Genomic DNA, 24,988 nt, shown 5'->3' with positions numbered 1-24,988 from the left:
AGCGACAGAATACAGCCTTGCCAGACTCTTTTCCCAATTTTGAACCAATCAGTGGTTCCGTGTCCAGTTCTCACTGTTGCTTCTTGACCCGCATATAGGTTTCTCAAGAGACAAATAAAATGGTCTGGTACTCCTATCTCTTTAAGAACTTGCCACAATTTATTGTGATCCACACAATCAAAGGCTTTAGCATAGTCAGTGAAGCAGAAGTAGATGTTTTTCTGGAACTCCCTAGCTTTCTCCATGATCCAGCGTATGTTGGCAATTTGATCTCTAGTTCCTCTGCCTCTTCAAAATTCTGCCTGTACTTCTGGAAGTTCTCGATCCACATACTGCTGGAGTCTAGCTTGTAGGATTTTAAGCATAACTTTACTTGCATGTGAAATGAGTGCAATGGTGCAATAGTTTGAACATTCTTTGGCATTGCCTTTCTTTGGAATTGGAATGTAAACTGACCTTTTCCAATCCTGTGGCCACTGTTGAGTTTTCCAAATTTGCTGGCAAATTGATTGTAGCACTTTTACTGCATTGTCTTTTAAGATTTTGAATAGCTCAGCTGGAATACTGTCACCTCCACTAGCTTTGTTGTTGCTCAGCTTTCCTAAGACCCATTTCACTTCACATTCTAGGATGTCTGGCTCGAGGTCAATGACCACCCCTTCATGGTTATCAGGGATGCTAAACTCATTCTTGTATAGTTCTTCTGTGTAATTTTGCCACATTTGTATCTCTTCTGCCTCTGTTAGGTCTCTGCCATTTTGGTCCTTTATCATGCCCATCTTTGCATGAAACGTTCCCTTCATAAGTCCAATTTTCTTGAAGAGATCTCTGGTTCTCCTTATTCTATTGTTTTCTTCTATTTCTCTGCACTGTTCATTTAAGAGGGAATTCTTAGCTCTTCTAGCTATTCTCTGGAATTCTGCATTCAATTGGGTGTATCTTTCTCTTTCTCCCTTGCCTTTCGCTTCCCTTCTTTCCTCAGCTATTTGCAAAGCTTCCTCAGACAGCCATTTTGCTTTCTTGCTTTCTTTTTCTTTGGGATGGTTTTAATTGCTACCTCTTGTACAATGTTGCGAATCTCCGTCCATAGTTCTTCAGGCACTCTGTCTATCAGATCTAATTCCTTAAATCTATTTGTCACCTCTAATGTATATTCATCAGGGATATGATTTAGATCATACCTGAGTGGCTTAGTGTTTTTCCCTACTTTCTTCAATTTAAACCTAAATTTTGCAACGAGAAGCTCATGATCTGAGCCACAGTCAGCTCCTGGTCTTGTTTTTACTGACTGTATAGAGCTTCTCCATCTTTGGCTGCAGAGCACATGGTCAATCTGATTTCTGTGTTGTCTGTCTGGTAATGTCCATGTATAGAGCCGTCTCCTGGGTTGTTGTAAAAGAGTGTTTGCTATGACCATCATATTCTCTTGACAAAATTCTATCAGCCTGTGTCCTGCTTCATTTTGTACTCCAAGGCCAAACTTGCCTGTTATTCCAGTTATCTTCTGGCTTCCTACTTTAGCATTCCAATCCCCCATGATGATAAGGACATCATTTTTTGGTGTTGATTCTATAAGGTGCTGTAGGGCTTCATAGAAGCAGTCAATTTCATCCTCTTCAGCACCAGTGGTTGGGGCATAGACTTGGACTACTGTGATATTGAATGGTTTGCCTTGGATTCGCGCTGAGATCATTCTGTCATTTTGGGGATTGTATCCCAGTATTGCTTTTCCTACTCTTTTATTGACTATGAAGGCTACTCCATTTCTTCTGAGGGATTCTTGCCCGCAGTAGTATACCTGATGGTCATCTGAATTAAATTCACCCATTCCTGTCCATTTTAGTTCACTGATTCCTAAGATGTCGATGTTCAGTCTTGTCATCTCTTGTTTGACCACGTCCAGTTTGCCTTGATTCATGGATCTTACATTCTTGATTCCTGTGGAGAAAAGATCTTTACAGCATCGGACTTTCCTTTCACCACCAGATGCATCCACAGCTGAGCGTCCTTTCGGCTTTGGCCCAGTCGCTTCACTCTTTCTGTTGCTACTAGTACTAGCCCTCTGCTCTTCCCCAGTAGCATATTGGACACCTTTCGACCTGAGGGGCTCATCTTCCAGCGTCTATCTTTTTGCCTTTTGGTGCTGTCCATGGGGTTTTCATGGCAAAGATACTGGAGTGGGTTGCCATTTCCTTCTCCAGTGGATCACATTTTGTCAGAACTCTCTGCTATGACCTGGGTGGCCCTGCACGGCATAGCTCATAGCTTCATTGAGTTACGCAAGCCCCTTCGCCCTGACAAGGCAGTAATCCATGAAGGAGACGTATAGACCTACACCCTTACATATAAGTAACATATAAATATTAATCACTGTCCATCTTGAATATATAATAGAAGGAGGAAGCTTTAGAGTTCACAAGGTTAATACTATATGCAACAAAACTGTGACTGAATCTGGATGTTCTGCTTCGGATATCACAAAGCCTCCTCTCAGAAGGTAACAAAGAAAACAGGTCGTGAAGAGGACATGTAGTGTCCCAGTCAATCTTGCGGACCCTGCTCAAGCAACGCTTGAGATGGAAGGGAGGGAACTGCCAATGATCTTTTCAGCCTTCCTCACCATTCTCTCCACCGCCTTCCTGTCTGAAGCAGTGATGCTTCCAAACCAGACTGTGATGCTGTATGATAGGATGCTCTCAATCGTCCCTCTGTAGAAAGTAGTAAGGATAGGGGAAGGAAGATGTGCTTTTCTCATGCGACGCAGAAAACGCAGGTGCTGCTGTGCCCGCTTCACCAATGGCTTGCTGTTGAGCGACCAAGCCAGCCTACTTGTTAACTGCACACCCAGGAATTTGATGCTGGTAACCATCTCCACAGGTGAATCATTAATGCACAGAGGAGTGTGCTGTGCCTGCGTTTTCTGAAATCGACAATGATCTCTTTGGTTTTTCCAATGTTTAAAACTAGGCTGTTCTCCTTACACCAGTCCACCAAACCCTCAACCTCCTTGTGGTAAGCACCCTCATTGTCATCTTGAGTAAGGTCCACTACTGTTGTATCATCTGCAAACTTCACAATATGATTGGTGGCAAACCTAGCACAACAGTCATTGCTTCAGTTCTCCTTTGGCAAACAAATTTGGCATCCTGATATTTAGTTGATGGTTTTGGTTAGCACTTCTCATCATTTTTTGTCGTAATGATGAGGTTTCATGCAGGTAAAAGTTACCATCTGACATGACAAAAATGTCTAACAATGCCTTCCATTTGATTTATGGTATATTTTGCATTTCTATTTCTGTTCATTTAAGTATTCAAAAGTGAGAACCATTAGACTGAACTGATTGTTTTTAGTGAAAAGTGTACTTATTATTGTCACTGAAATAGTCAATGAACATCTTGTTGTCTTGGAAACAACTGATAACAAGAGTTATTTAAATTTAAACCTACTTGCATGGAGATAAATAAGTCCTCTTGATTTAGGAAATATATAGTACTTGGGAAAATAGCTTTTTCTTCTGTGGTTTTGCTAATATAAGAGGGAAAGACACCATGGTTATTTTCTGGTATGAAAAGCAACAATAGAACCCACTTATCTGCCTGCATAGTTCACCGTTTCAAAAATTTGTCACTGAATATGGGAGGGTCATCTGGCTCTGGTAATTTCACTACAAATAAAGGTCTGGGAGAACTGAGGCTTCTAAAAAGCAAGAAGAGTGTTTCCTAAGTAAAGAGAAACTTTCCTATCTTAACAGTTCTCCCAACCTCCCCCCCCCCCCCCGTTTTCCATGGTTTCAGTAAATGTAGGGTTGAAACCTCAAGCTTGTAGGCAACATGTACTTCTAACTTAAGGAAAGCCAGATATCTTATTTGCAATAATCTTTGACAAGTTGGGCACTTTGAACTATGTTGGTCATTATCTACTGATACAATGCCTGGCTTTCAGCTTTGTGCACCAAGAAAACTCAAAACGTAAGCCTTTCCTAAATTCATCACATCTAATATGGTTAGAGTATAATAATAATAATAACAATAATACTTAACAACAACAACTTAAAATATTCTTCTGGTTTCTATTTTTTAAAGGAAAATATATTTCTTTTGAGGACACATTTAAGGCAGTACTGCAATATTTGCACAAGCTACCTCAGCCACTATAACAAAGAGTTATGTGAAAAGGTAATTGTGGTATCTTTTAAAATTTGTAGCATGCCCTGATTTAATGACATGGTTAAGTTCGCATACCTAAAGAACAATGTCTCCATTCCTAGTTTTGGGGTGTCTCAATCTATATTAAAGTCTTTAGAAAACTGGGAAGATGTCCCATATCAGCGCAGGGGGCTTAGCATAGTTGGGGTGGGATATAATTTATCTTAGAATCAATATTCAACCAGATAATTCTGCAGCAAAAACAGTCTAGAGAAAACCAGATGATTAAGAGATAATCCAGAAGGCACTCAAAAATGCATACAAAGATAACAAATCAAGTCATAATCCAAGAAGTCAGTCTGAGGGCTAAAGATAATTGGAGTCAGCTGGGTTAGGAACATCAAGATGACAGATGACAGATTTTGCAAAATTTCCATCTCTAGTGCAACTGATATGTCCATAATTTAAATAAGAATACAGGTCTACTCAGGAGGACAGTAATTTCTGAATAGGCCATTATTCCCAAAGAACTTTATGAAACTTCTAAGGAGATCTCATATCCACAAAGCTCAACTGTTTTGTAATTGTTGGGCTGAACCATTAATTCATTGGCTTTTAAAGCCTCTCCTAACTTCTTGCTTTTAACTGAAAAACCATAATGGTGGTTATAAAGTGAAGAATTGTAGGAAATATCAGTACTTTTTTAAACAGCAGTATCTTTATAAAACGTTCTGTGATATGTATTTTGATTAGAGTACTCATTGTCTTTGATTATAGATATTTATGCAAATTTGTAGTAAGTTTAATATATATTCATACAAATAATATGCATTGCGTAAAAAACCAGTGATTCCTATAATTTCAATTTCAATTTCAGTTTAGAATTAGTTCACTTTGCATGTTAATTGAAAAAGGAAGGCAGAATAATATAATGACAAGTATTTTAAAAAAATGTCTAAGTCATTTTTGTTGTTTGTACCTATAGGCTTTTATGATACTGTGTGATCTGCTGTTAATTCTAAATCATCAGGATTCAAGCAGTAATGGTGCTGCTGGGTTACTGGAATACCTTCCCAGTACATCTCTTCAGACAAAAATGCTCTTATTTATTCGAGATCATATTTTTGGAGAGGAAGAAGAAGCAACCAAAGGTCAGCAATATTTTTCAGGAAATGCATTTTGCTGCTGATACTTGCTTCTTTGACTTTGTATTCCATCATTCAGGATAAGCAGAGCAGTTGCTCAGACATTACCCCTGAATTGTATCTGAAGAGGGATGAGAGGGAAGAAAGGAGAGGAGAGAGAAAAGAGTAAAGGAGGGGGGAAGGAAGTAGGAAGGTTGGGGGAGAAGAGAAGAAGTGGGGAGAAAGGGGAGGAGAGTGGTGAAGGAAAGAGGAGAGGAGAGGAAGAAGAGGGAAGTAGGGAACAAAGAGAAGAAAGGGAGAAAGAAGGTAGAGAAGAAGGAGTGTGGATACAGTGAAAGGGGAAATGGGCGAGCAACACCAAAAGTCATGTGTATGTATTTATTTCATTTTATTAAAAGTATCTTATATATAAGAATGTAAAAAGAATGTATGTTAACATCTGATAAATATCACGGTTTATGTATGGGGGAGAGTTTGGAAATTTTTTTTAAACAGGATAAGCAGAGCGAGATAGATAGTTAAAGTAATGCTTAAAAGTTTGTGAATCCTTTTGAAACTGTAATATTTCTGCATAAATATGATCTAAAATGTCCTAAGACTAGATGAAGAAAACATAATTAAATAAATGAATCAAAAACATTATACTTGTTCATTTAGGATGGTTGCAGCATCTCGCAGTCACATGATTGCAATTTGTGATCTTTCAGCCAGCTTCCAACAAGCAAAATCAGTTGGGGAGGGCAGATTCTCTTAATGATCATGTGATTTGCTTAATCATGGTCATTTGCTTAACAACCACAGTAAAATGGTTGTCAAATCAAACCTGGTCACGTGATGACTCATCACATAAAGAAATGAAATTCCAGTCCCAATTGAAGTTATTTGAGGACTACTTCTAATAGCAAGTAAGGAACTAACACTATGATGTCTGCAAAGAAAATCTCTTATCTAAAAAGCAGAGAAATACTTATGCGTGGAATCTTTCATGCTTTCTGAGCTTGGTTTTTCACTTACGGACATTTCATTACCTGACTAGATAACATATGTGCACACTGGTGCAATTTTCAAATAAACCATCAAGCTCAGAGGATACTAAGGACTCCACAGTTCAACCCACAGCTAATATATTCACTTCTGTTGGAAAGACATTTAAGATGATGTGATTGTGATGGTTTAGAGAAATGATGAAATACTTGAGTATCTGTTGTTTTTTAAATACATCATTCATTATCATTTTAGAATGAAACCTAACCAAATTCCTCTCTACAGAATTGAAAGAAAGTGATGTGAAGGTAAAGGAAAGTCAGAAGCTAGAAGCTTTACATTTAAAGCGATGCCTCCTTGCAGCTTATTGCAAATTGATCGTCTGTAATATTGTGGACATAACAGCTGGTGCTGAAATCTATAAGCATTATATGAAGGTAATGGCATATTCCCCTTGATGTCTACCAAGCACTATAAAATTAACCTCTGATTTTTTGGTAAATACATGAATGTTATTCAGTTGATGCATGGGTCACAATATAAACATGACTACAGATTTTATGAGGGATCAATTTGATAACTGGAGAAATGTTTATTTTATTCATGAACACTTTTTGTTGTTTCACTCAGAAACAAACCTGCATGGAAAGAAATCTTGCAATTTCTGATAAAGTTTATATGTATTGTAACCATACTATAAGGACCTGCATCCGTTTAGGCTGCATCCATTTTTTATCTGCCTGAGCCTTATACGCTGCCCTGGCTTCATCCAGAACTTTCCTAACAATGGGCCAAATGTTCTGCAACTGGTGTACCCACTCCTTGAGGGAAGGAATGGCAGATTCATTAGCAGGCAATTCAGGCATAGGGAGGAAACTCTGTCCATTAACCACTTGGAAGGGAATGAAGCCGGTGTTGGAATGCATCACATTGTTATAGGCCACTTCAGCAAACGGTAACAAATCAGTCCAGTTATCTTGTTGATAATTAATAAAACATCTAAGGTATTGTTCTAGAACAGAGTTCGTTCATTCTGTCCCCCCATTCGTTTGAGGATGATAACTAGATGACAGTCCTTGATTAGAACCCAGAAAATCCAGAAAGGCTTTTCAGAACTTAGAAGTGAATTGGACACCCCATCCGATATCATACGTCATGGGGCCCCAGGTAGTCGATAGATATGCTGCACAAACAATTTAGCCAAAGTTTTTGCAGTTGGGATCTTCTGACACGGGATAAAATGGGCCTGTTTGGAGAACAAATCAGTAACAACCAAATGTCAGTGTTACCCGCGCTTTTTGGGAGCTCCACAATAAAGTCCATAGAAATCTCTCTCCAGGGTGCTGAAGGGCTCACCACCACCTGTAGGAGCCCTGGCATTTTCCCTTGCCTTCGCTATGCCACTGCATAGGTATGGCAACTAGCTACATAACTCTCAACGTCCTTTTTTAAGGAAGGGCACCAAAATTGTCTTTTAAGTAAGTGGAGAGTTTTCACAAACCCAAAGTGACCCGCTAACTTTGAGTCATGGCACACCTGCTTGATCTATAGTCTCTGGTTCACAGACCCAGGCTAAATCGTCTTGCACTGTACAGAGGTTTTTATGGGCTTGAAACTACTCATTGTTCTCTAGCGCCTTTTTGAACTCCCCAATCACTTTATTATCAATCGGCAGAGAGCTCTTAGTCTGTGCTCTCATCGTGACCGGGGCCGCCAACTGGTGTGGGGAAAATAGAGGCTTAACCGGTCCTGACTTCATACTGTTACATTGCAGCATTCTCGACAAAGCATCTGCTAGAAATTCCCCCCCCCCCCCAGCAAATAGTGGATGGAGAAGTTAAATCGGTGGACGTGCTGGGTCCAGTGGGCCTATTTCGGAGACAGCTTCCTAGGGGTTTTTAGTGCTTCAAGATTCTTATGATCAGTCCAGACCTGAAGAGCGATTTTACTCCCTTCTAAAAAATGCCTCCAAGTTAGGAGGGCCCATCGCACCGAATAAGCTTCCTTCTCCCAAGCAGCCCACCGCTCTTCAGTCTCAATTAATTTTTGGGATGTGTAAGTGCAGGGCTGCAACTGATCCTCTTGGTTCTTCGGAAGCAGTGCCACACCTGCGGCTACATTACTAGCATCAGCTTGAATCACAAATGGTTTTTCTGGGTCCGGGTGCTTCAGCTCTGCGGAAAAAAGTCTCTTTAAGTTTTTTGAATGTGGCTTGACATTCTGCAGTCCATTTTAATGGCTGGCTAGGCTTCCGTTTACTTTCTCTCTTAGTTTTCAACATATTTGTAATGGGGAGCACAATCTATGCAAATGAGGGGATAAATTGTCTGTAAAAGTTGGCAAATCCCAGAAAACCCTGTAACTGTTTCCTGGTGCAGGGAGGGGCCTAATCCAGGACAGCCCATACCTTCTCTGGCTCCATCTCTACCCCATCATGTGAAATGCGGTAGCCCAAATAGTCAATTCTGTCCTTAGGAAATTCACACTTTGAGAGTTTGGCATATAGTTTGGCAGAGCGGAGTTTCTTTAAGACCACTCTAACCAGCTTCACATACTCTGCCTTGGTCTCGATGTAGATTAAAATATCGTCCAAATACACCAAAACCCCCTTATACAGGTGATCATGGAGAACTTCATTAATCAATTACATGAACACCGCTGGTGCCCCCTGTAGTCCAAAAGGGAGCACCCTGAACTGGAAATACCCCAGGGGGCAGTTGAAAGCAGTTTTCCATTCATCCCCTTCCTTGATTTGATATGATAGTAAGTCTCCTGCAGGTGTAACTTTGAAATTTTTTTCCCTTTTGACAGGTGAGCCAGCATGTCTCTCATGAGGGGCAAAGGATACACATTCTCCATTGGCATTGCATTCAAACATTTATAATCAACTCATAGGCGAAGAGACCCATCTTTTTTCTCCTGAAATAGAACCGGGGCTGCCACCTGGGGTCTGGCCAGTTGAATAAAACCGCGGGCTAAGTTTTTGCTGATAAACTTTTGTAGCTCATCTAGCTCCCTGGGGTCATAAAATATAACTTTGGTTTTGGTAGCTTAGCCCCTGGATTGATCTCAATTGCACAGTCTGTAGGTCAGTGAGGGGGAAGCTCATCCAACCTCTTCTCACTGAAAACCTTGGCCAGATCATGGTATTCTCTTGGAATGCTCTGCAGCTCTTGCTCAATCAGTGCTGACGCCAACTCTTGCTTTGACCCCTCTACTTTGCAATCACGCACGCCCTGGGGAGGGATTCTCTTCTTCGGGAACTTTAATCACCCCTCTCTCCAATCGATTAGGGGATTCCACTTCTTTAACCAGGTCAGTCCCAAAACCAGAAGCCATTCCATGCTGGGAGCCATGATGAAGGCTAAAATCTCTGAATGGCCTCCCATGATTAGTCCTAGGGGCTAGGTGGCAAAGCTAGCCTCCTGCTACAGACCCATAGAGCTGGCAAAAAGCAATTGGGTCTTTGAGTCTCCTTAGGGCAGGGGTCGGCAACCTTAAACACTCAAAGAGCCATTTGGACCCGTTTCCCACAGAAAAGAAAACACTGGGAGCCACAAAACCCTTTTGACATCTAAAATGAAGATAACACTACATATATCATTTTTTACCTTTATGCTATGTATAAAAAAACTATAGTGTGTTGCATTTATGAAATCAATGAACTGCTACAAAGAAAACAAATTTTTATTTCTGCATGCAACAAAAACATTTTGAACTCCAAAAAAAAGACGCTGGGTCAAATAAAATACTCAATATCTATTTGAGTCCTCCTCGTATTTATGAAATAAAAAGCCAGTGCAAACTATAAAAACTACAAATAGAAAAATAGAAAAAAAAATTGTGTGGGAAAAAAAGAAAAGGACAGGAGAAAGAGGGAAAAAAACCGTTTCTCCTTCATCCCAACAGGTAGCTTATCTACCATCCTTAAATACAGCATAATTATCCCCATACCTCATCTCTTAATTAAAAAAACATCAAAATGTTTCATTAAACGTTCTTTACTAAAAGTCCAGTAAGGACAACCACATATATTCATATTCTCTCTCTCTCTCTCTCTCTCTCTCTCTCTCTCTCTCTCTCTCTCTCCATCCCTCTCTCCCCCTCCCTCTCACTCCCTCTCCCTCCCTCCCACCCTCTCTCTCCCTCCCTCCCTCCCTCCCTTCCTCCCTTCTTCCCTCCCTCTCCCTCCCTCCCTCTCCCTCTCTGCCCATTCATTAATCCGGTCTGAGTGCCTGCACACGCCCACACGCACGCGCACACATACACAAGTTTTTCTGTCTTGTTCTCGGGATCGAGAGGAGGAGGAACCGGCCCGAACAGAATGGGACAAATGGACACTGCTGCCTTAAGATGCCCCCTGCATCTCAGGCACCCCACCACGACTGACACACTGCGGACATTCTTATTTGGTTGGCTCTCCATTGGCGCTCCTCTCCTGCCCTTGGTCTGCCAGTCCTCTTTCCCACTCAGTGTGTTTGTGTGTGTGAGAGAGAGAGACAGAGACAGAGGCACTTGCGCTTCCCTTCTCTCTCTCCCTCCCCCTCTCTCCCTCCCTCCCTCTCCCTCCCTCCCTCTCTCTCCCTCCCTTTCCCTCCCTCCCTTTTCCTTTCTCCCTCTCTCTCTCTTCAACCATGATCCCCCCTCCCCAGCCAGCCACCCACCATCACCAATCTTCTCCTCACCTGGCCAGCCGGCCTCAAGCTCTTCTCCTCTTCCTCGTCCTCTGCACTCAATCGGCTGCTAGCGGATTGGGTGGCTCTGCTCTGTCCGAGTTGAAGAAAGCGGAGGCACAGCAGAAAGCAGCTTTCTTTAACTCGGATGGAGCAGAGCCACCCAAGCCACTAGTAGCTGATTGAGTGCAGAGGAGGAGGAGGAGAAGAACGTGAGGCCGGCTGCCCAGATGAGAAGATCGGCAATGGTGGCTGGCTGGCTGGGGACAGGGGATCATGGCCGCTTGGGGGACTCTGCAAAGCCTCATGTCAGTGGCATTGGCAGCTCCCCCCACCCAGCCCATTTCCCCAGGTCTGTATAAGCTTGGCAGAACACCCCCCCCCACACTGCACCCCCGATCGGACCCATGCGGCACCTTCTTTCCAGATCCACCACCACAGTCCTCCGTCTCATCTCTTCCTCTGCCGCCATGTGCAGTCCCACTTCTTTTTTTTGTGGGACTGCAAATGGCGGAGGAGGACTGGGAGCCGCAATAGAAGGATGAAAGAGCCGCATGCGGCTCCAGAGCCCTGGGTTGCCGACCTGTGCCTTAGGGGAACTCCCAGTTTCCTGACTAGGTTTGGGCTTATTAGGCATTGGGTGCTCCCTGAGTCCAACTATGCTATGAGGGCATTTTCCTGCCCGTGCCTGAAACTGATAGTTCTATGGGCATGGTGATGGGGTCAATTGGCCCACTTACCAAGGAATCGTCATCGTAGTCACTCTCCGACATCCCTGACTTGTCGCCTAGTAGGGTCAGGGCTCTACCCTCCACCTTTGGAGTTTGGGGGAGCTCCACAACCTTGGTGGTTTTCAGGGCTGTGTCTTTCGAGCGTTGAGCAGGCTTTCTCCCAGAGTGGTGATCCATTTTCTTGGCTGGAGCTTTGCTGCAGCATTCTATAGCACAATGGCATTCCTTGCCACACTTGAAGCAGGTGGTTGATTGCGGCTAGTTTGGGGAGAGTTTACTTGCTTATCCCCTTCTTTCGGGTTGTTTTCATTTTCCTGGTTTCCCGGTGTGGTATTGGTTCCGGGTCTGATCAATTTCCACTTCTTTGACCAGGACGCACCATTCATACAAGCATGCGTTGTACAGGTCGTCATTTAATCCGTCTTGGAAATAGCTTATCAGGATGTCTTTGGGCCAGTTGAGGCAGCATGCTATGTCGCGGAACTCCTCCATATACTTGGCCACCGGTCGACGCCCTTGTCTTACCATTTTTATGCAGTCTCAGGCTTTCTGGTCTGCCAAGCGATCTTCAAACTGGCGCCTCAGTGCTGTCATGAATCAGATAAAGTTCCAGAGCTCAGGAGCACTGCAGTTGTGTAGGGTCACCATCCACCTGGCTGCAGCCCCTTCTAGGGCTAGGGTGATGACTCTAATCTTGGCTGCATCATTGGGCAGGGTCCTCCCATACACTTGCATGTATGTGAGAACGTGAGCCAGGAATCACCCAACTGTTGGGGATCCCCATCAAACTTCATTCCCAGCGGAATCAGTTTCGGCTCATTCACGGGACTCTTATCTCTGGGCTGTCATGGGTCTGGGCTCTCCAGGGGGACTGCTTGCTGCTGAATCGTCAGGGTAGCTGCCACCATCTCCGTTGATCCCTTTGCCTCCCCCATCATCTTGATAATTGTGATTTCTCCTCTGTGCTCAACTTCCCCAGTCAGTTCTTCCTTCTTTTCTGGGTACCCCAAGGATTTAGCCTTTAGGTCCTCAAAAGCTTGCACCATGTACTGCATGGCTCGCTTTAGGATCCTTTCCATCTGGTCCAACTACTTGTCCATCTCTTCATTATCAGAAAGCAGCTTCATCTTTTTTTTCTGAGTCTTTTTTCAGCCTCTCTGGGTGAAGGCTACCCTTTGGGCTCTTTCTTCCCAGTCCTTTGTTCCCGACACCAAGTGACCATCTCGGTTTCGTGGAATCTTCCAGGGCAGCGGTTTCCTCCAGCCAACCTGAGGTGCCTTCTTCAGGGCAGGCCTGGGTAGCCGACTCACTCCAATCCTGGGTCCCGGTTTCTTCATTCTTGCTGCCATTTAGAGACATATCATACACGGCCCCCCATGGTAGGGCACATGCCTGTCCAGGTTGGGCACTATTGCAGATTTTGCTTTATGTAAGGACCTGCCTCAACTAGATCTCTGAAAGAAGCAGAACTCTTGAAACAGGCATTGTTCAAAAGGAACTTTTATTGGGAGTTAGTGATAGCAGGAAGGCAAAGCAAGGTCTGAAGATTTTGCGTGCAAAAGGTTACATCAAAAAGCTCATTCAGGTCTCCTCCACCCAATGTCCAATTGTCCATTTGAAATCCAGCCAATCCATAGGTACTAGGTTGTTTTGAGAACCTAGTGCTTTAGTGCCCTTTTCAAGGTCTCTCTCAGTTTTGTTTCCCAACGGTCCCAGGCGCCATCGTCTGGAGATAAGACACATGTTTTCAAGCCACATTCCTTTCACACGGAGGGAGGGCAAAGCAGAGCAAGGCAAATACATTCCTCCAACCAATCAGCCCCCCTCCCAACAGAATGGCCGGCCCCGAAAAAGAATATGTAGATATAAGCAATAAACTGAAGGCAAATCTATTTGAAGGGTCCTGACACATACCTGTGAAGTAAAACATGCACAGTGTTATAGAAAACCTTTGGCATATGAAAGCCTAGAAACCTGTTATTTTTGAAGGGAAAGCGTACTCCTTATATCCAATATGAATGCTTGAAAAGGGAAACATATTTTTTTGTACAATGGGTGGAGGCAGGGGGGCAAAAGTAAAAAGTGACATCACGTGTGCTACAATGGTGTCATATAAATCAGGGGTCCCCAACCTCTGGGCCATGCAACCAGGCCGTGGAAATGGTGTTTGAGCGCGTACACATACCCCTGCGTGAGCAATGGGTGAGTGTGTGCACGCACACTCCATTTGCGCGAGCGGCAGGCGCATGTGCATGCCACTCGCACAAATGGAGCTGCACAAGAACACTTGTCAGCCACATGTGCGGAACCATCCCCTCTTCCACATCTCCTGGTGGTCCAGAAAGCTGGAAAGGTTCGGAACTCTGATGTAAATGATGCAAATTATATAACTGTGTCCTTTGTCTGGTGATAGCACCGGTTCATGCATCATGACTTCTACTGAAGACTTGTAGATCTTCAGTACAATAGTATTGAGTGGAATATTTTTTTAATCTTTATCCAAACATTGTCAGCCTTTCCTTCTTTACTCTTCTGTGGGTTTTGTGTTGCTTTAAATATGGTTCTAAACATATTTTATTGGCAATGTATTCTAATAAAATTAATTGAATCTGATTTTGAATTAAACAAATTAGCTACTTCACAAATAGAATAAAGTTATGTGCCAAATAACCTAAGGTAGGAAGGCTGTAAATCAAGAGTAGACAATTATATGCCCTCCATATGTTTTGAATTACAACTTCTAGCTCCATAATTGTGCTTTCAAGGGCTGAAGAAAATTAAAATCCAACACATCTGGGTGCAAAATGTTAATTATCCAAATTGTAGACATGAATTTGGACATTGCTGTCTACTTGTCCAGTCATAGGGAAGATTGTGCTGCAAATATTAATAGTATGCAGAAGATTATATGTCTGAAACATTGCCTCAAATGTGAGACAGCTGTTTTGGGCATATCGAAAATGTTCCAACACTGTTCAGACCAAATGTTCTCAACAAGCAACAAGCCAGTTTGAGTTCAAAACACCTGTTTTGAAACAGTTACCTCAAGCTCAGAAAGGTCAGACCTCCTGCTAAGCTAGGAACAATTTCTTTTGTGTATTTCAGATTTGAAATATTTTATGCATCTCTAATATTGCCTATTCCTAGCTGTCAATTAAATGGCATCCTTTTTTTAAAAAAATGGCTTCTTGATTTCCCAGGTTTTCTTTGACATTGTTCCTTGATCTAAGAAACTATGTTCCTCTTTTCCATTTGACAGGCATATAATGACTTTGGAGATATAATTAAAGAGACTTTGAGCCGGACAAGGCACAACAACAAAATTCAAAGTGCAAGAACACTGATCCTCTGCTTACAGCAGGTGAGAATATTCCTCTGGACAGTGTGCTTTCTGTGAGAACAGTTCATTGTTTTGGTAGTGAACTTTAGAAAATATGTTGCATTTAGATCTATTCCTGGTGGTCTACAAAGGAAAGAGCTTCACTTGCAGAAGGTAGCCGGTTTCATGATAGCTAACTGCAATCTTTTTTTTTTATTAAAAGGGGGATTTTTTTTTAAAAAAAGACAATTACTTCTTCCCCTGCATTCATTATAGCTACTAGGTCATGGAAGTCTGCTGCATGCACTTCTGGATCCCATTCTTTTAATCACTTGATTCAGTGATTATCAAATCTTGTAGTCATGCTATTTTAAAATATTGTTGGGAAGTCCTGGTAAGAGGTAGAGAGGATTGATGAAGAGTTCCTCCCTTGGAATGAGACAATGGAGAGATGAGTAAGAGAACTTCTTTAGCTCTCTAACTGTACATAGAATTGCAGAGGGTTGAGTGTTTCTGGGTCAAAAAGACAAGTTTCTTACATAAATTGGAGAAATAGTTAATTTGTATTTAGAGAATTGTAGAAGTAAGTGTGTGAGTTGTGGTTTATGACAGTACAATTCAGATAGTCCTTCACGTACACCCCACGATCACATGACCACATTTGTGGTGCTTAGCAGGAATGAATGTGACCAAGAACTGATGTGAGCTGTGGTTTAAGCCTATTGTAAGAACAGCAAAGCCTCAGTTCTCCATAGGTATAGTGTCTACAGATTCGCAGCTGCCAGGTCTGTTCAGTGTTACCTGGACCTTTGGGGGAAAGATGGATGTGATATAGTGCCTGTCAGCACACCAAGTACATTTGCCAATTTCTTTGTAGATAATGTCACTCCGATTTGCTCTGAGTTAGAAATCAATTTGTAGAGTCCTCAAATAAGGTCTTGTGTGATTATCTAGGATTCTTCTGATTTTATAGAACTCAAGGAACTGGATAGAACTTTCTGGTTTGAACTGATTACTACACATCTTTCCTGGCTCTTTAGGTCTTACAGGAAACAGATATCTATGCTAGGCTGAGTTCACACTCAGCGATGGGGTTGAAATAGAATTAGATGCTCTGGTTGAACACAAATATTGATGGTGAATTACCATTCTTGTTTTTGTTAGATCTTTTGTCAGTGTTTGATACTTTTAATAATGGATAACAAAAGTTGGGATCTGGGGCTCTATTTTACATGGATTCAATTCTTCTATCCGAATGGATAACTTTAGTCAGTAATTATGTACTTGAGTTTGCAGTCACTCTGTAGTGGGAAGCATAAGGTTTGATATTCTCTTTGACATTACCGTCTTGTGTTCAGGAAGATTATGAAAAACCTTTCTTTTTCAACAAATGCTTTGGTCTTTTTGATTGGGATCTTTTCCTTGTACTTCCTCAAGAAATCATGATATGCTGACTTTTGTGGATATATCTATGAATGTTAGACATAATAGACAGAAGGTTCCTTCTTATTGTGCTCTGGTTGACTTATCCATCTGGATGTCAACAATATTCTTACTTGGAGTTTGAAGGTAGCAGTGAAGATGCCTTGGAGAAACTATTTAGAGCCTGGGAAACAAGGAAAGCATTAGAAAGGAATTCAGACTGATTCTTCTGTGACTTCTTGGGATGTTAAGAGGGAAGAAAAGGAAAATGCAGTTAGGCTTGCAAAATTTTATTACAATAGCCTATCTCAATAAAGTGTAGTTCTAATCAACTTGGGGTCTGTTTCCTGATCAATTTTGTAAGGGACCCACTCTCTTAAAAGAGGCAGAGAACCTTACCCTTGTTCATAGAGATGGTATTCAACCTTCAGGGAACCCCATTGTCTCTGTAGCACTTTGCTGTAACTTTATTGCAACACCAACAGGTGATTTACAAATAACTAACCTGCAAATGCCATGATGCAATTAACACAGCGTTTAGGACAAAGTTTATCTCAGTTAGTATAACAACATACAACCCAACTGATGTTTTTGCAGTCTTGTGGAGGTTTGCCAGAGAAATTTTGGAAGAGACCAGGATCAGTTCCTGATCTTTGCATTTTGGAATGAATTGTTTTATGTGAATCAGCCTGCAGAATTTCCTACAGATTGCACCAACATGAATTTATGCTGGTTAGGTGAAATGGGACAGCCATTATTGATAGAAATAATGAATACAGAATTACAGAATAATACAGAAGAATTACCAGAATTTTATGCAAGGATTAGATTCTCCTTAGTGGTTTTTGCAAGGAGGAAATGGGAAGCCATAAGATGTGGAAGCCCAAACAATATCAACATTGTGTGGTGTGTGTGCCTATATGTTTTCTATTATTTACTAGGGATGGGGGTTGGAACGATTTAGTCTGATTGACCAATTTCAACAAGGACTCGCTAATGAGTTGAAATATGAATTTGAGACAAAGAACCTCAGATAATTTGGAGGGCACAGATACAATCTTGAGTGTTAATATTAGGCTGATTGGAAGAGTTGAGAGATTGAAGAAATGGCAAGGGAGGGATTTTCAGACTCTTCATCCCTAGTCGTCCTCCCAATGGTCTCTTCAGAATCCTGCACTAGAGAAATGTGAATGAAGGGATTCAAAGAGAATATACAGTAATGAGTCTTCCATTTGACTGAGATAACTGATTGGCACAAAGGTATAGTAAATATAGAGAGCAGAATTCATAGAAACAAAGGAAAACATGTATGTATGAAGACTATTGGTCCATGGTGTCTTATTTTGCTATTTCATATCACAAATTAAGATTAAACAAACAAAATAAATGGAAAAATGCTCTTTCAAGAAAAACTTATAGGGCAAATATATACTGCTCACAAAAATAAAGGGAACATTTTACCATGGAACTGGAAGGGGTTTGCGTTCCCTTTATTTTTGTGAGCAGTATATTTTGGGAGAAAAGATGATAGCTGGTTGTTCTCTCTCTAATGAGAGAAATTTATGATCTCACAGGCTACAAAACTATTGGGATGACTGCTAGAAACATACTTTCCAAACAAGCTGCACTAAAGGTATTGCTTTAGTTAGACAGTTATCCTATTTAACTGCTCAGAACTAGCTGTGTGAAGCTAATATCTAAGGCAGCCTCCAGGCTTCAAAACATCTCTCTTCAGATGGCCAATATATGACCTCACTGGATTTCACACATGTTATCAAAATGAACTTAAGTTTCATAAGTTATCCCCTGAAATGTGAGATAAGGGGAGGCTTAGCATTCAGTAAGTTGTAAGTTCTGCTCACATAGTCAGCAGTCTGTGTTTACATATTGCATAGGCAACTGGTCCAATTTGGACTGACCTTGAAATAGTGCAGATTAAAATATGATAAACCACCTAACCAATCTTCATGGGGAAACAGAATATGCCTTCTCTTTTGTGTTGTGATATATAGATAGACTGATCTTAGCTGTATAGGTATTTTTTAATTAGGAATTTTTTAATTAACACTGCACAGTACAATAAAATATATAAAGCATAAAAATATAGCAAACCAATAGAAAAGTCTTCCTTATTTGCTTTAATTTGTGTGTCCATAAAGTTTTTGAATTAAATATAACAATCGTTTAGTCTTTGATATGCCTGATCTCTACTGAAAAGAAATTCTATTATTATGGGACACTCCAGAAACTACCTCTGTACATTGTCTTTTCAATATAAGAGTAGATTAATATTTAGGCTTATATACAGGGCTCATTTTTGGTAGACACCCTTGGTAGTTGTCATATGCTGGTCTAAATCCATAATGAAATCTACCTATATTGGTAATTGTATTTCCTTACAGCATAGATTTTTCTTTATGTTTTTATGAACACATGATTGAACACAGGTGGTCCTCGCTTAATTGTTCAGTTACCCTTTGTTCAGTTACCATTTGAACTTAAAACAGTGGTGTAGTACTTATGACTAGTTGTTGAAATTCCAGCCATTGCAGAGCCTCTGCAATCACATGATTACCACCCAGACACTTGGCAACTGGCCTGTATTTCTAACTGTTGCAGTGTCCTATGGTCACATGATCACAATTTGTGACCTTCCCTGCTGGTTTCCCACAAGTAAAGTCAATGGGGAAGTTGGCAGGAAGTCAAAAACTTAGATTACATAAATCTAACAGATTAAAACAATAAAGGGGTATATCAATATAAATTTATCAAATAAGCAGTAACTATTTTAGACAAGTGTTTAATTAAAGTATTAATTAAATAATAAAATGAACTATTTTCAATTAATACAATTTGTAGTGAAAAAGTGGCTGCAAGAGTGCCTAATTATTTTTCAATGTCTCATCCCATCCTGGGCATATGTTTGCATGCTAAAGATGGATTTGCAACTCCAGATTTAACTTGCTACAGATTCCACTTCCAAAGCAAAATTTAAAAAAGAACAATTTTATCAATTATGTTTTATTTATGTATGCTATTCTGTCCTCCACTTTTTAAGGGCATGAATTAAAATTTAATCTGCAATAATGTATGCTGTAATGTAATACAGTAAATAAAAATAGAACATTGTCAAGATTAAAAGAAATATATACTAGTTTTTAAATGAACAATTAAATATTTATCAAGAAGGCTTTATAATCAGCAGTGCATAACTTGAGACAAATGATTGCTCTCTCTGGTACTTATGAGAGAGAATATTTTGTGCTCATTACAAAAACCAGAATCCTTGTTTTAAATGGGAACAAATTTTCTTTGCAGCAAATATTTCAATATATCATGCTAATGATATCTTGTTCTCTTGTTCTCTTTCCTAAACTTCCTGCTCTTGATTCTCCTCTGTGCCATTCACATTCTTGTTCAGCTTGGTGGGATTCTTAAAATATATAATTGGATTATTGTATAAATTGGTATATGCTTGCATCCTGAGCAAGGAATCTGCTGGTTCTATGCCAGGTATGTCCTCCTGGGGATTGTTTTATTGCCTATAAACTTTAAACCAATGTCTATGATCTGCAGCTGTTTCAGGAGCACATTGAAAGCCAAGGTGATGGCAGCAATAGCAGCAATAGCTTGGATTCCTCCTCCACCTCCTTCAACAATATTAAAGAGCTTGCCCGGCGTTTTTCTTTGACATTTGGCTGGGACCAGGTGAAAAGTCGAGAATCTGTAGCTAGGATACACAAGTATGTGCCAATTATATGTTGCCCCTTAGTCTTCTGTTTGAAGGATGTCCATCTTGTAAATATCCTTTCTGTTTCCATTTCTTCCTTACTCCTGTTGAAAGGGAAGGTATTGAATTCGCCTTCCAAGGGGCAGCTGGAATGGAAGGGAAGTGCTTACCTCCTAACTTAAATTTTCTCATCATCCTCAGTGAATTCTCCAATAAGCTTCTAAAGCCTGATAAAAGACTTGTGTAAGTGTTATTTTTAATTTTATATAAAAAAATCAGTGGTGATTGACTGAACACAATCATAGAAAGTTGCACAGAGGTCTCAGAAAAATATATATAATATTCGACAGTTTTGCCCCTGAAATGCTGATGTACTTATATGACATTTTATATTTACAATTTTGTGAAAGTTCAACCATTTAAACATATCTAAATTATTTAATTTTAGAAATCCAGTCATTGTCAAGAATGATGCATTTGCTCTTGTACTATGTGTTTTGTCTAGTGATCTAGCCAGTTTGGCCACTAGGCTAGAAAGCAGAAGACCATGAGTTTAAGTCCTGCCTTAGCCATGAAAGCCATCTGGGTGACTTTGGGCCAGTCACTTCTGTCAACCCAACCCACTCACAAGGTTGTTGTTGAAGGAAAATAGGTGTGTTTGATACGTTTGTTGCCTTGAGTTATTTGGAAAAAATAATAAAGGCAAGACATAAATAATAAATTAATGTATGTGCTGAAAAATTAGTGTAGTTGTGTTTTAGCTTTAATTGATTTTAGTTTTATTTAAACTGTTCATACATACATTTGTGTTTACACTGAACAATTAAGTTTTCCATTGTTTTAGTCTGACCTTTTGGTAACTCTGACAATTATAGATCAATGGAGATGAACATGTTTCAATAATTACTGTATATTTATATGTATTTATACATGCAGAGGAGCATGTGTTGATGAGCAAGTCAGGAAAATTGACGATGTATTTAATGTCTAGGTTAGAATATATAATTAAGCAATTAAATATAATTTGGAACCAGCCACAATACAGTAAGTTTTCTTATTAATTTATATACCACTTTGTTTAAAAAACGCATAATGTTTACAGGGAGAAAAAGCACACACCTTAAAAACAGTGCTATTAAAATTCAGGACAGTTAAATGTCTACAGAGATTCTCAGTCATCCAGGTCATGGTTGTCCCAAAGGTGCTTTTCCAAAGGCAACTGGATTTCCTTGGTTTTTTCCTTGAAAACGTTTTGCTTCTAATCCAAGAAGCTTCTTCAGTGCTAAGTGAATGGTAGGGATTCACGGAAGAAGTTTCTTGGATGAGAAGCGAGGTTGGAGATTTCAAAGATCCTGGAGCACTGAGGAAGTACCAATGATCTGTTGCCACATTTTGGATGAGAAGCGAGGTTGGAGGTTATCACATTTTAAGTTTAATTTAAATGTAATATCATGAGTATTTGTACCTTTTCTGAAAGTATGTTAATTAAAATAGGGAAAAAAGTAATTTAATGGTTTTCTCCCCAATCTTCACATTCAGATATAGTTATTTGCTAAGATATGTACCCGAAACAGCACTTTGTAAAGAAGATACCTGGTACTCACTGGCTTGGTACAGAACTTCTTTGTTGGCTAATGATTATGAGAATTCTGCTGTCAGTAGCTCACAAGAGTGGCCAACTGTTAGCATTACTAGGACATCTTTTAAAAGGAAATTATCTGAAGGTATGACATTTCCAAACTATGTATAAAAAGCTTGCATCTGTATCATAGGATTGATGACATGTCAACATTTTTGATATACACTTCAAGTAGGATGAATTTAAGCCTCAATAATATCTTTATATTGCTACTTCAATGTTCAGTGGGATACATGCCTGAGTGCTGTTAAAGTGTGAAAGATGAAATTGTCTGTTTTAGGATCCTGGTCTAAAATCAGTCACACAGACAGAACAAACAGGACTTCTGAGACTCATTATCCATTCTGCCTGCCTTCCTTGAGACTGAGAAACAGGAAGAGGCTAAAATCTCATGATAGTTATCACCAAGAATATTCCATCCCATTGGATCATGCAATTCCAAAGAAAAAACATAGGTAAGAAGAAGAGTTGTTGGATTAACTTTGATAAACAGGATGGCCATCAAATTTAGTTCATGAGATGCAGTTAAAAGTTGCAGTGTTTTTTTTCTTCAAAATATGTCCAAGATTTTGTGGTGATTTAAACATTATTTGATATTGGGGGCTAATTGAATCTGTGATTTAATCTGACTGTGATTTAAACATTATTTAATATTGGGGGTTAATTGAAACTTAATATCCACAGGCCACAGTCCAAAATATTGTTTAATGTTTTATATAATTCCATCATGGTTTTCAAATTTATGACAACCACTACAATGCTTCCTGTCTTTTTGCTGAATAGAAAGCCATTTTTTAAACTTACAAAGCAGGTTTGATATAAGACATTTTTCCATTCAAAAAAGTTCTATTTAGAAACATTTAAATACATTAGGTTTTTTTAATTATTTTAAAAGGAGTAGAGCTTTGCCGAGTGTATGGACAAAAAAGATATGACATTTAAATGGAGTCTTTGTTGAAGAACATTCAGTGCTGTCATATTCTAAATCAGATTATTGATCCATTTACCTTAATGTTGTCTAGGACAACGGCAACAGCTTTCAAGTTTTCGACAGAAATGAACTTTTTTTGAAAAAGAAACTGATAATGCTAGGGATGAAATTTGGGTCTTACATTAATTTAACTATTGTATTAATTGATTCCTAAATTATTATGATTAAATATTGATTTCTCAGAATTATTATTGTAAAATTAACAAGAACCAAGCAAAGTTGTGATTTCACTTGAAAGACAAGAAACAAATTTTTCTTTTTCTCATTTTAGTACCCAGGCTCCAGTCAAGGAAGAGGATTCAGCAGAGGCTCCACCTGAAAATGCTGAAATTGATGTTGTTGGTGCTGAGCAGGTAAGAATGAGTTTCACGAATGAAGGCGAAAATACGTGTCCCAGGGTGATGTTGCAGGATCCAGTCTGGGTTGGTCACCGAGACCTTGGAGGTTTTGGTCTTCTGAGCTTTCGGACTCGCGCTTGGGCCCCCACCCTTGGGGAGCTTCTCTCTGGCCTCCAGCATAAGTTCGAAAGCTCAGAAGGCAAAACTCTCCGGTCCTGGTGACCGACCCAGACTGGTTTCTGCAAGAGTGATTCTATAGCTTTAAATTATTTTTTTCTTTCACTAATAGAAATAATATATCAATTAACCCCCTTGAAATAATTTGCTTTAGTAATTCTTTTGTTTTACATAAGTTCATTTCCATGATCCCTGTAATAGAATCTTGCCAGATATTAGCACATGAGTGTAAAGGGATGTATTAGATGGCTTGGAATTATCTGGATTAACAGCTTCCTATTATCTTGATCCCACCCTCTCTGACGTTGGAAACAGTAAAAGGGAAATGAAAAAAACCCGGCCATTGCTGATACATCTTATTATCTGTCATTCTTCTGCCCTAGCTGAGCATGGCTTGGGGTTTGGTGCCTTTCCTATGCAGAGCGTCCTTATTTTCTTATTTACAGACTAATATGTTACCTTGGAAATTTTCATAACAAAAAAGTAAATCTCTGGAGCTGTATGTTTTCTCAACAAGTAAGAGGTAAAATGGACTGAATCTAGGGAATTTTAGTCAAAAGAAAATGTAGATTAAATGTGCTATTTGGACCTCATGTAATCTAGTGAGTACAGATTAATAATTAAAATTGTTTTATAAAATAGGAGAGGTTATACATTCCAGAACAGTATCTTATCTACAAGGAATTATAGTAATTGTAAGAGGCTATTGGGGAGCATAATTTAAGAAATTTGTCTGTTAAAACATTATCTTTGTCACTAATTGTCTTAATTTTATATTGTTTAGAATACCTAAAAGAAGAAGACTGCTGGAAATGTCTCTACTTTTTAATGTAAATAAAAATAAAAGCCAATCATAAAGGTAGAATGGGTTTTGAACTATTTTTTGCCAGAATTATTTGGATGCTTGATTGGTAGAACCCAACATGGTCTGGTAAATTTATATAAAATAGAAGCTTCTTCAGCCAGTATTTTCTGATATTTTCACTCACAATTTTTCTAAGCACACTTGACTTTCTGTGCGAAATGTAGTTCCTGACTCTGTAGATTGGAAAAGTCTATCAAGAAGCTGCAGCTCAGTATTTTATGACAAAATGAAAAAGAAGAGGAAACTTTAAATAAGGTAGACAATCTGTTTTCAAGAGAGCAGGCCAGGGGATTCAAAGAGCAAAAATATAGAAATTAATGTAAATCAGAAAAATGTAAATCACAACAAAATGTTCACTCTGCTACCATGTTTATCATCACTGTTTTTTAAAAGGCATTCATTTCTCATTTTTATATTCAGCCGTTTGTAAAATAAACTGAATGATTTGTTCAGCCTGTCTGTATTTCTAAAGCAAGTCATTTTTTCTTATAGTGGGAAAAAATGAAAAAGATAACAGTATTATGGCACTAGGAAACAAATGTCATGGCTATCGCAGTAACCTTGGGTGGGTGAATTGCAATATAGGATGCAAGTATAATTTACATGGGTAGCATTAGTGATAAAAAAAATCTGCATATTTGTTGCTTAATCTATATTCCAGACTACAACAGTCCTAAATATATTGACTATTTTATGACAACACCTTGTTCATAAGTCATGTGATGCTATTGAGAAAAGCATCCTAAAAAGCTATCTTACACCAAGGCAGAGAGCTTGCCCATCTAAAACACCATGCTCTGTGTTTTTCTCATCCTAGAAGCTTTGG

General features: G+C 39.7%; 1 protein-coding gene across 1 annotated transcript in view; it reads left to right on the top strand.

The window, feature by feature from the left end:
- LOC107284250 (cohesin subunit SA-2) overlaps window positions 1–24,608 on the top strand; it is a 109,554-nt gene extending 84,946 nt beyond the window's left edge. The window contains exons 25-34 of the mRNA XM_015812276.1: window positions 4,086–4,178; window positions 5,134–5,299; window positions 6,563–6,714; window positions 14,941–15,042; window positions 19,999–20,165; window positions 20,267–20,395; window positions 21,692–21,876; window positions 22,072–22,246; window positions 23,054–23,135; window positions 24,082–24,608. Of these exons, the coding sequence (XP_015667762.1) occupies window positions 4,086–4,178; window positions 5,134–5,299; window positions 6,563–6,714; window positions 14,941–15,042; window positions 19,999–20,165; window positions 20,267–20,395; window positions 21,692–21,876; window positions 22,072–22,246; window positions 23,054–23,135; window positions 24,082–24,090 (1,260 nt within the window). The 3' untranslated portion in view covers window positions 24,091–24,608. The remainder of the gene's footprint in view (window positions 1–4,085; window positions 4,179–5,133; window positions 5,300–6,562; window positions 6,715–14,940; window positions 15,043–19,998; window positions 20,166–20,266; window positions 20,396–21,691; window positions 21,877–22,071; window positions 22,247–23,053; window positions 23,136–24,081) is intronic.
- Window positions 24,609–24,988: the final 380 nt, after the last annotated feature.

This window comes from Protobothrops mucrosquamatus, unplaced genomic scaffold (assembly GCF_001527695.2).
Source record: "Protobothrops mucrosquamatus isolate PMUCROS unplaced genomic scaffold, P.Mucros_1.0 scaffold77, whole genome shotgun sequence".
Lineage (NCBI taxonomy): Eukaryota > Metazoa > Chordata > Lepidosauria > Squamata > Viperidae > Protobothrops > Protobothrops mucrosquamatus.
The sequence above is the reverse complement of the archived record's forward strand: the minus strand, read 5'-3'. Positions and strand labels throughout refer to the sequence as shown.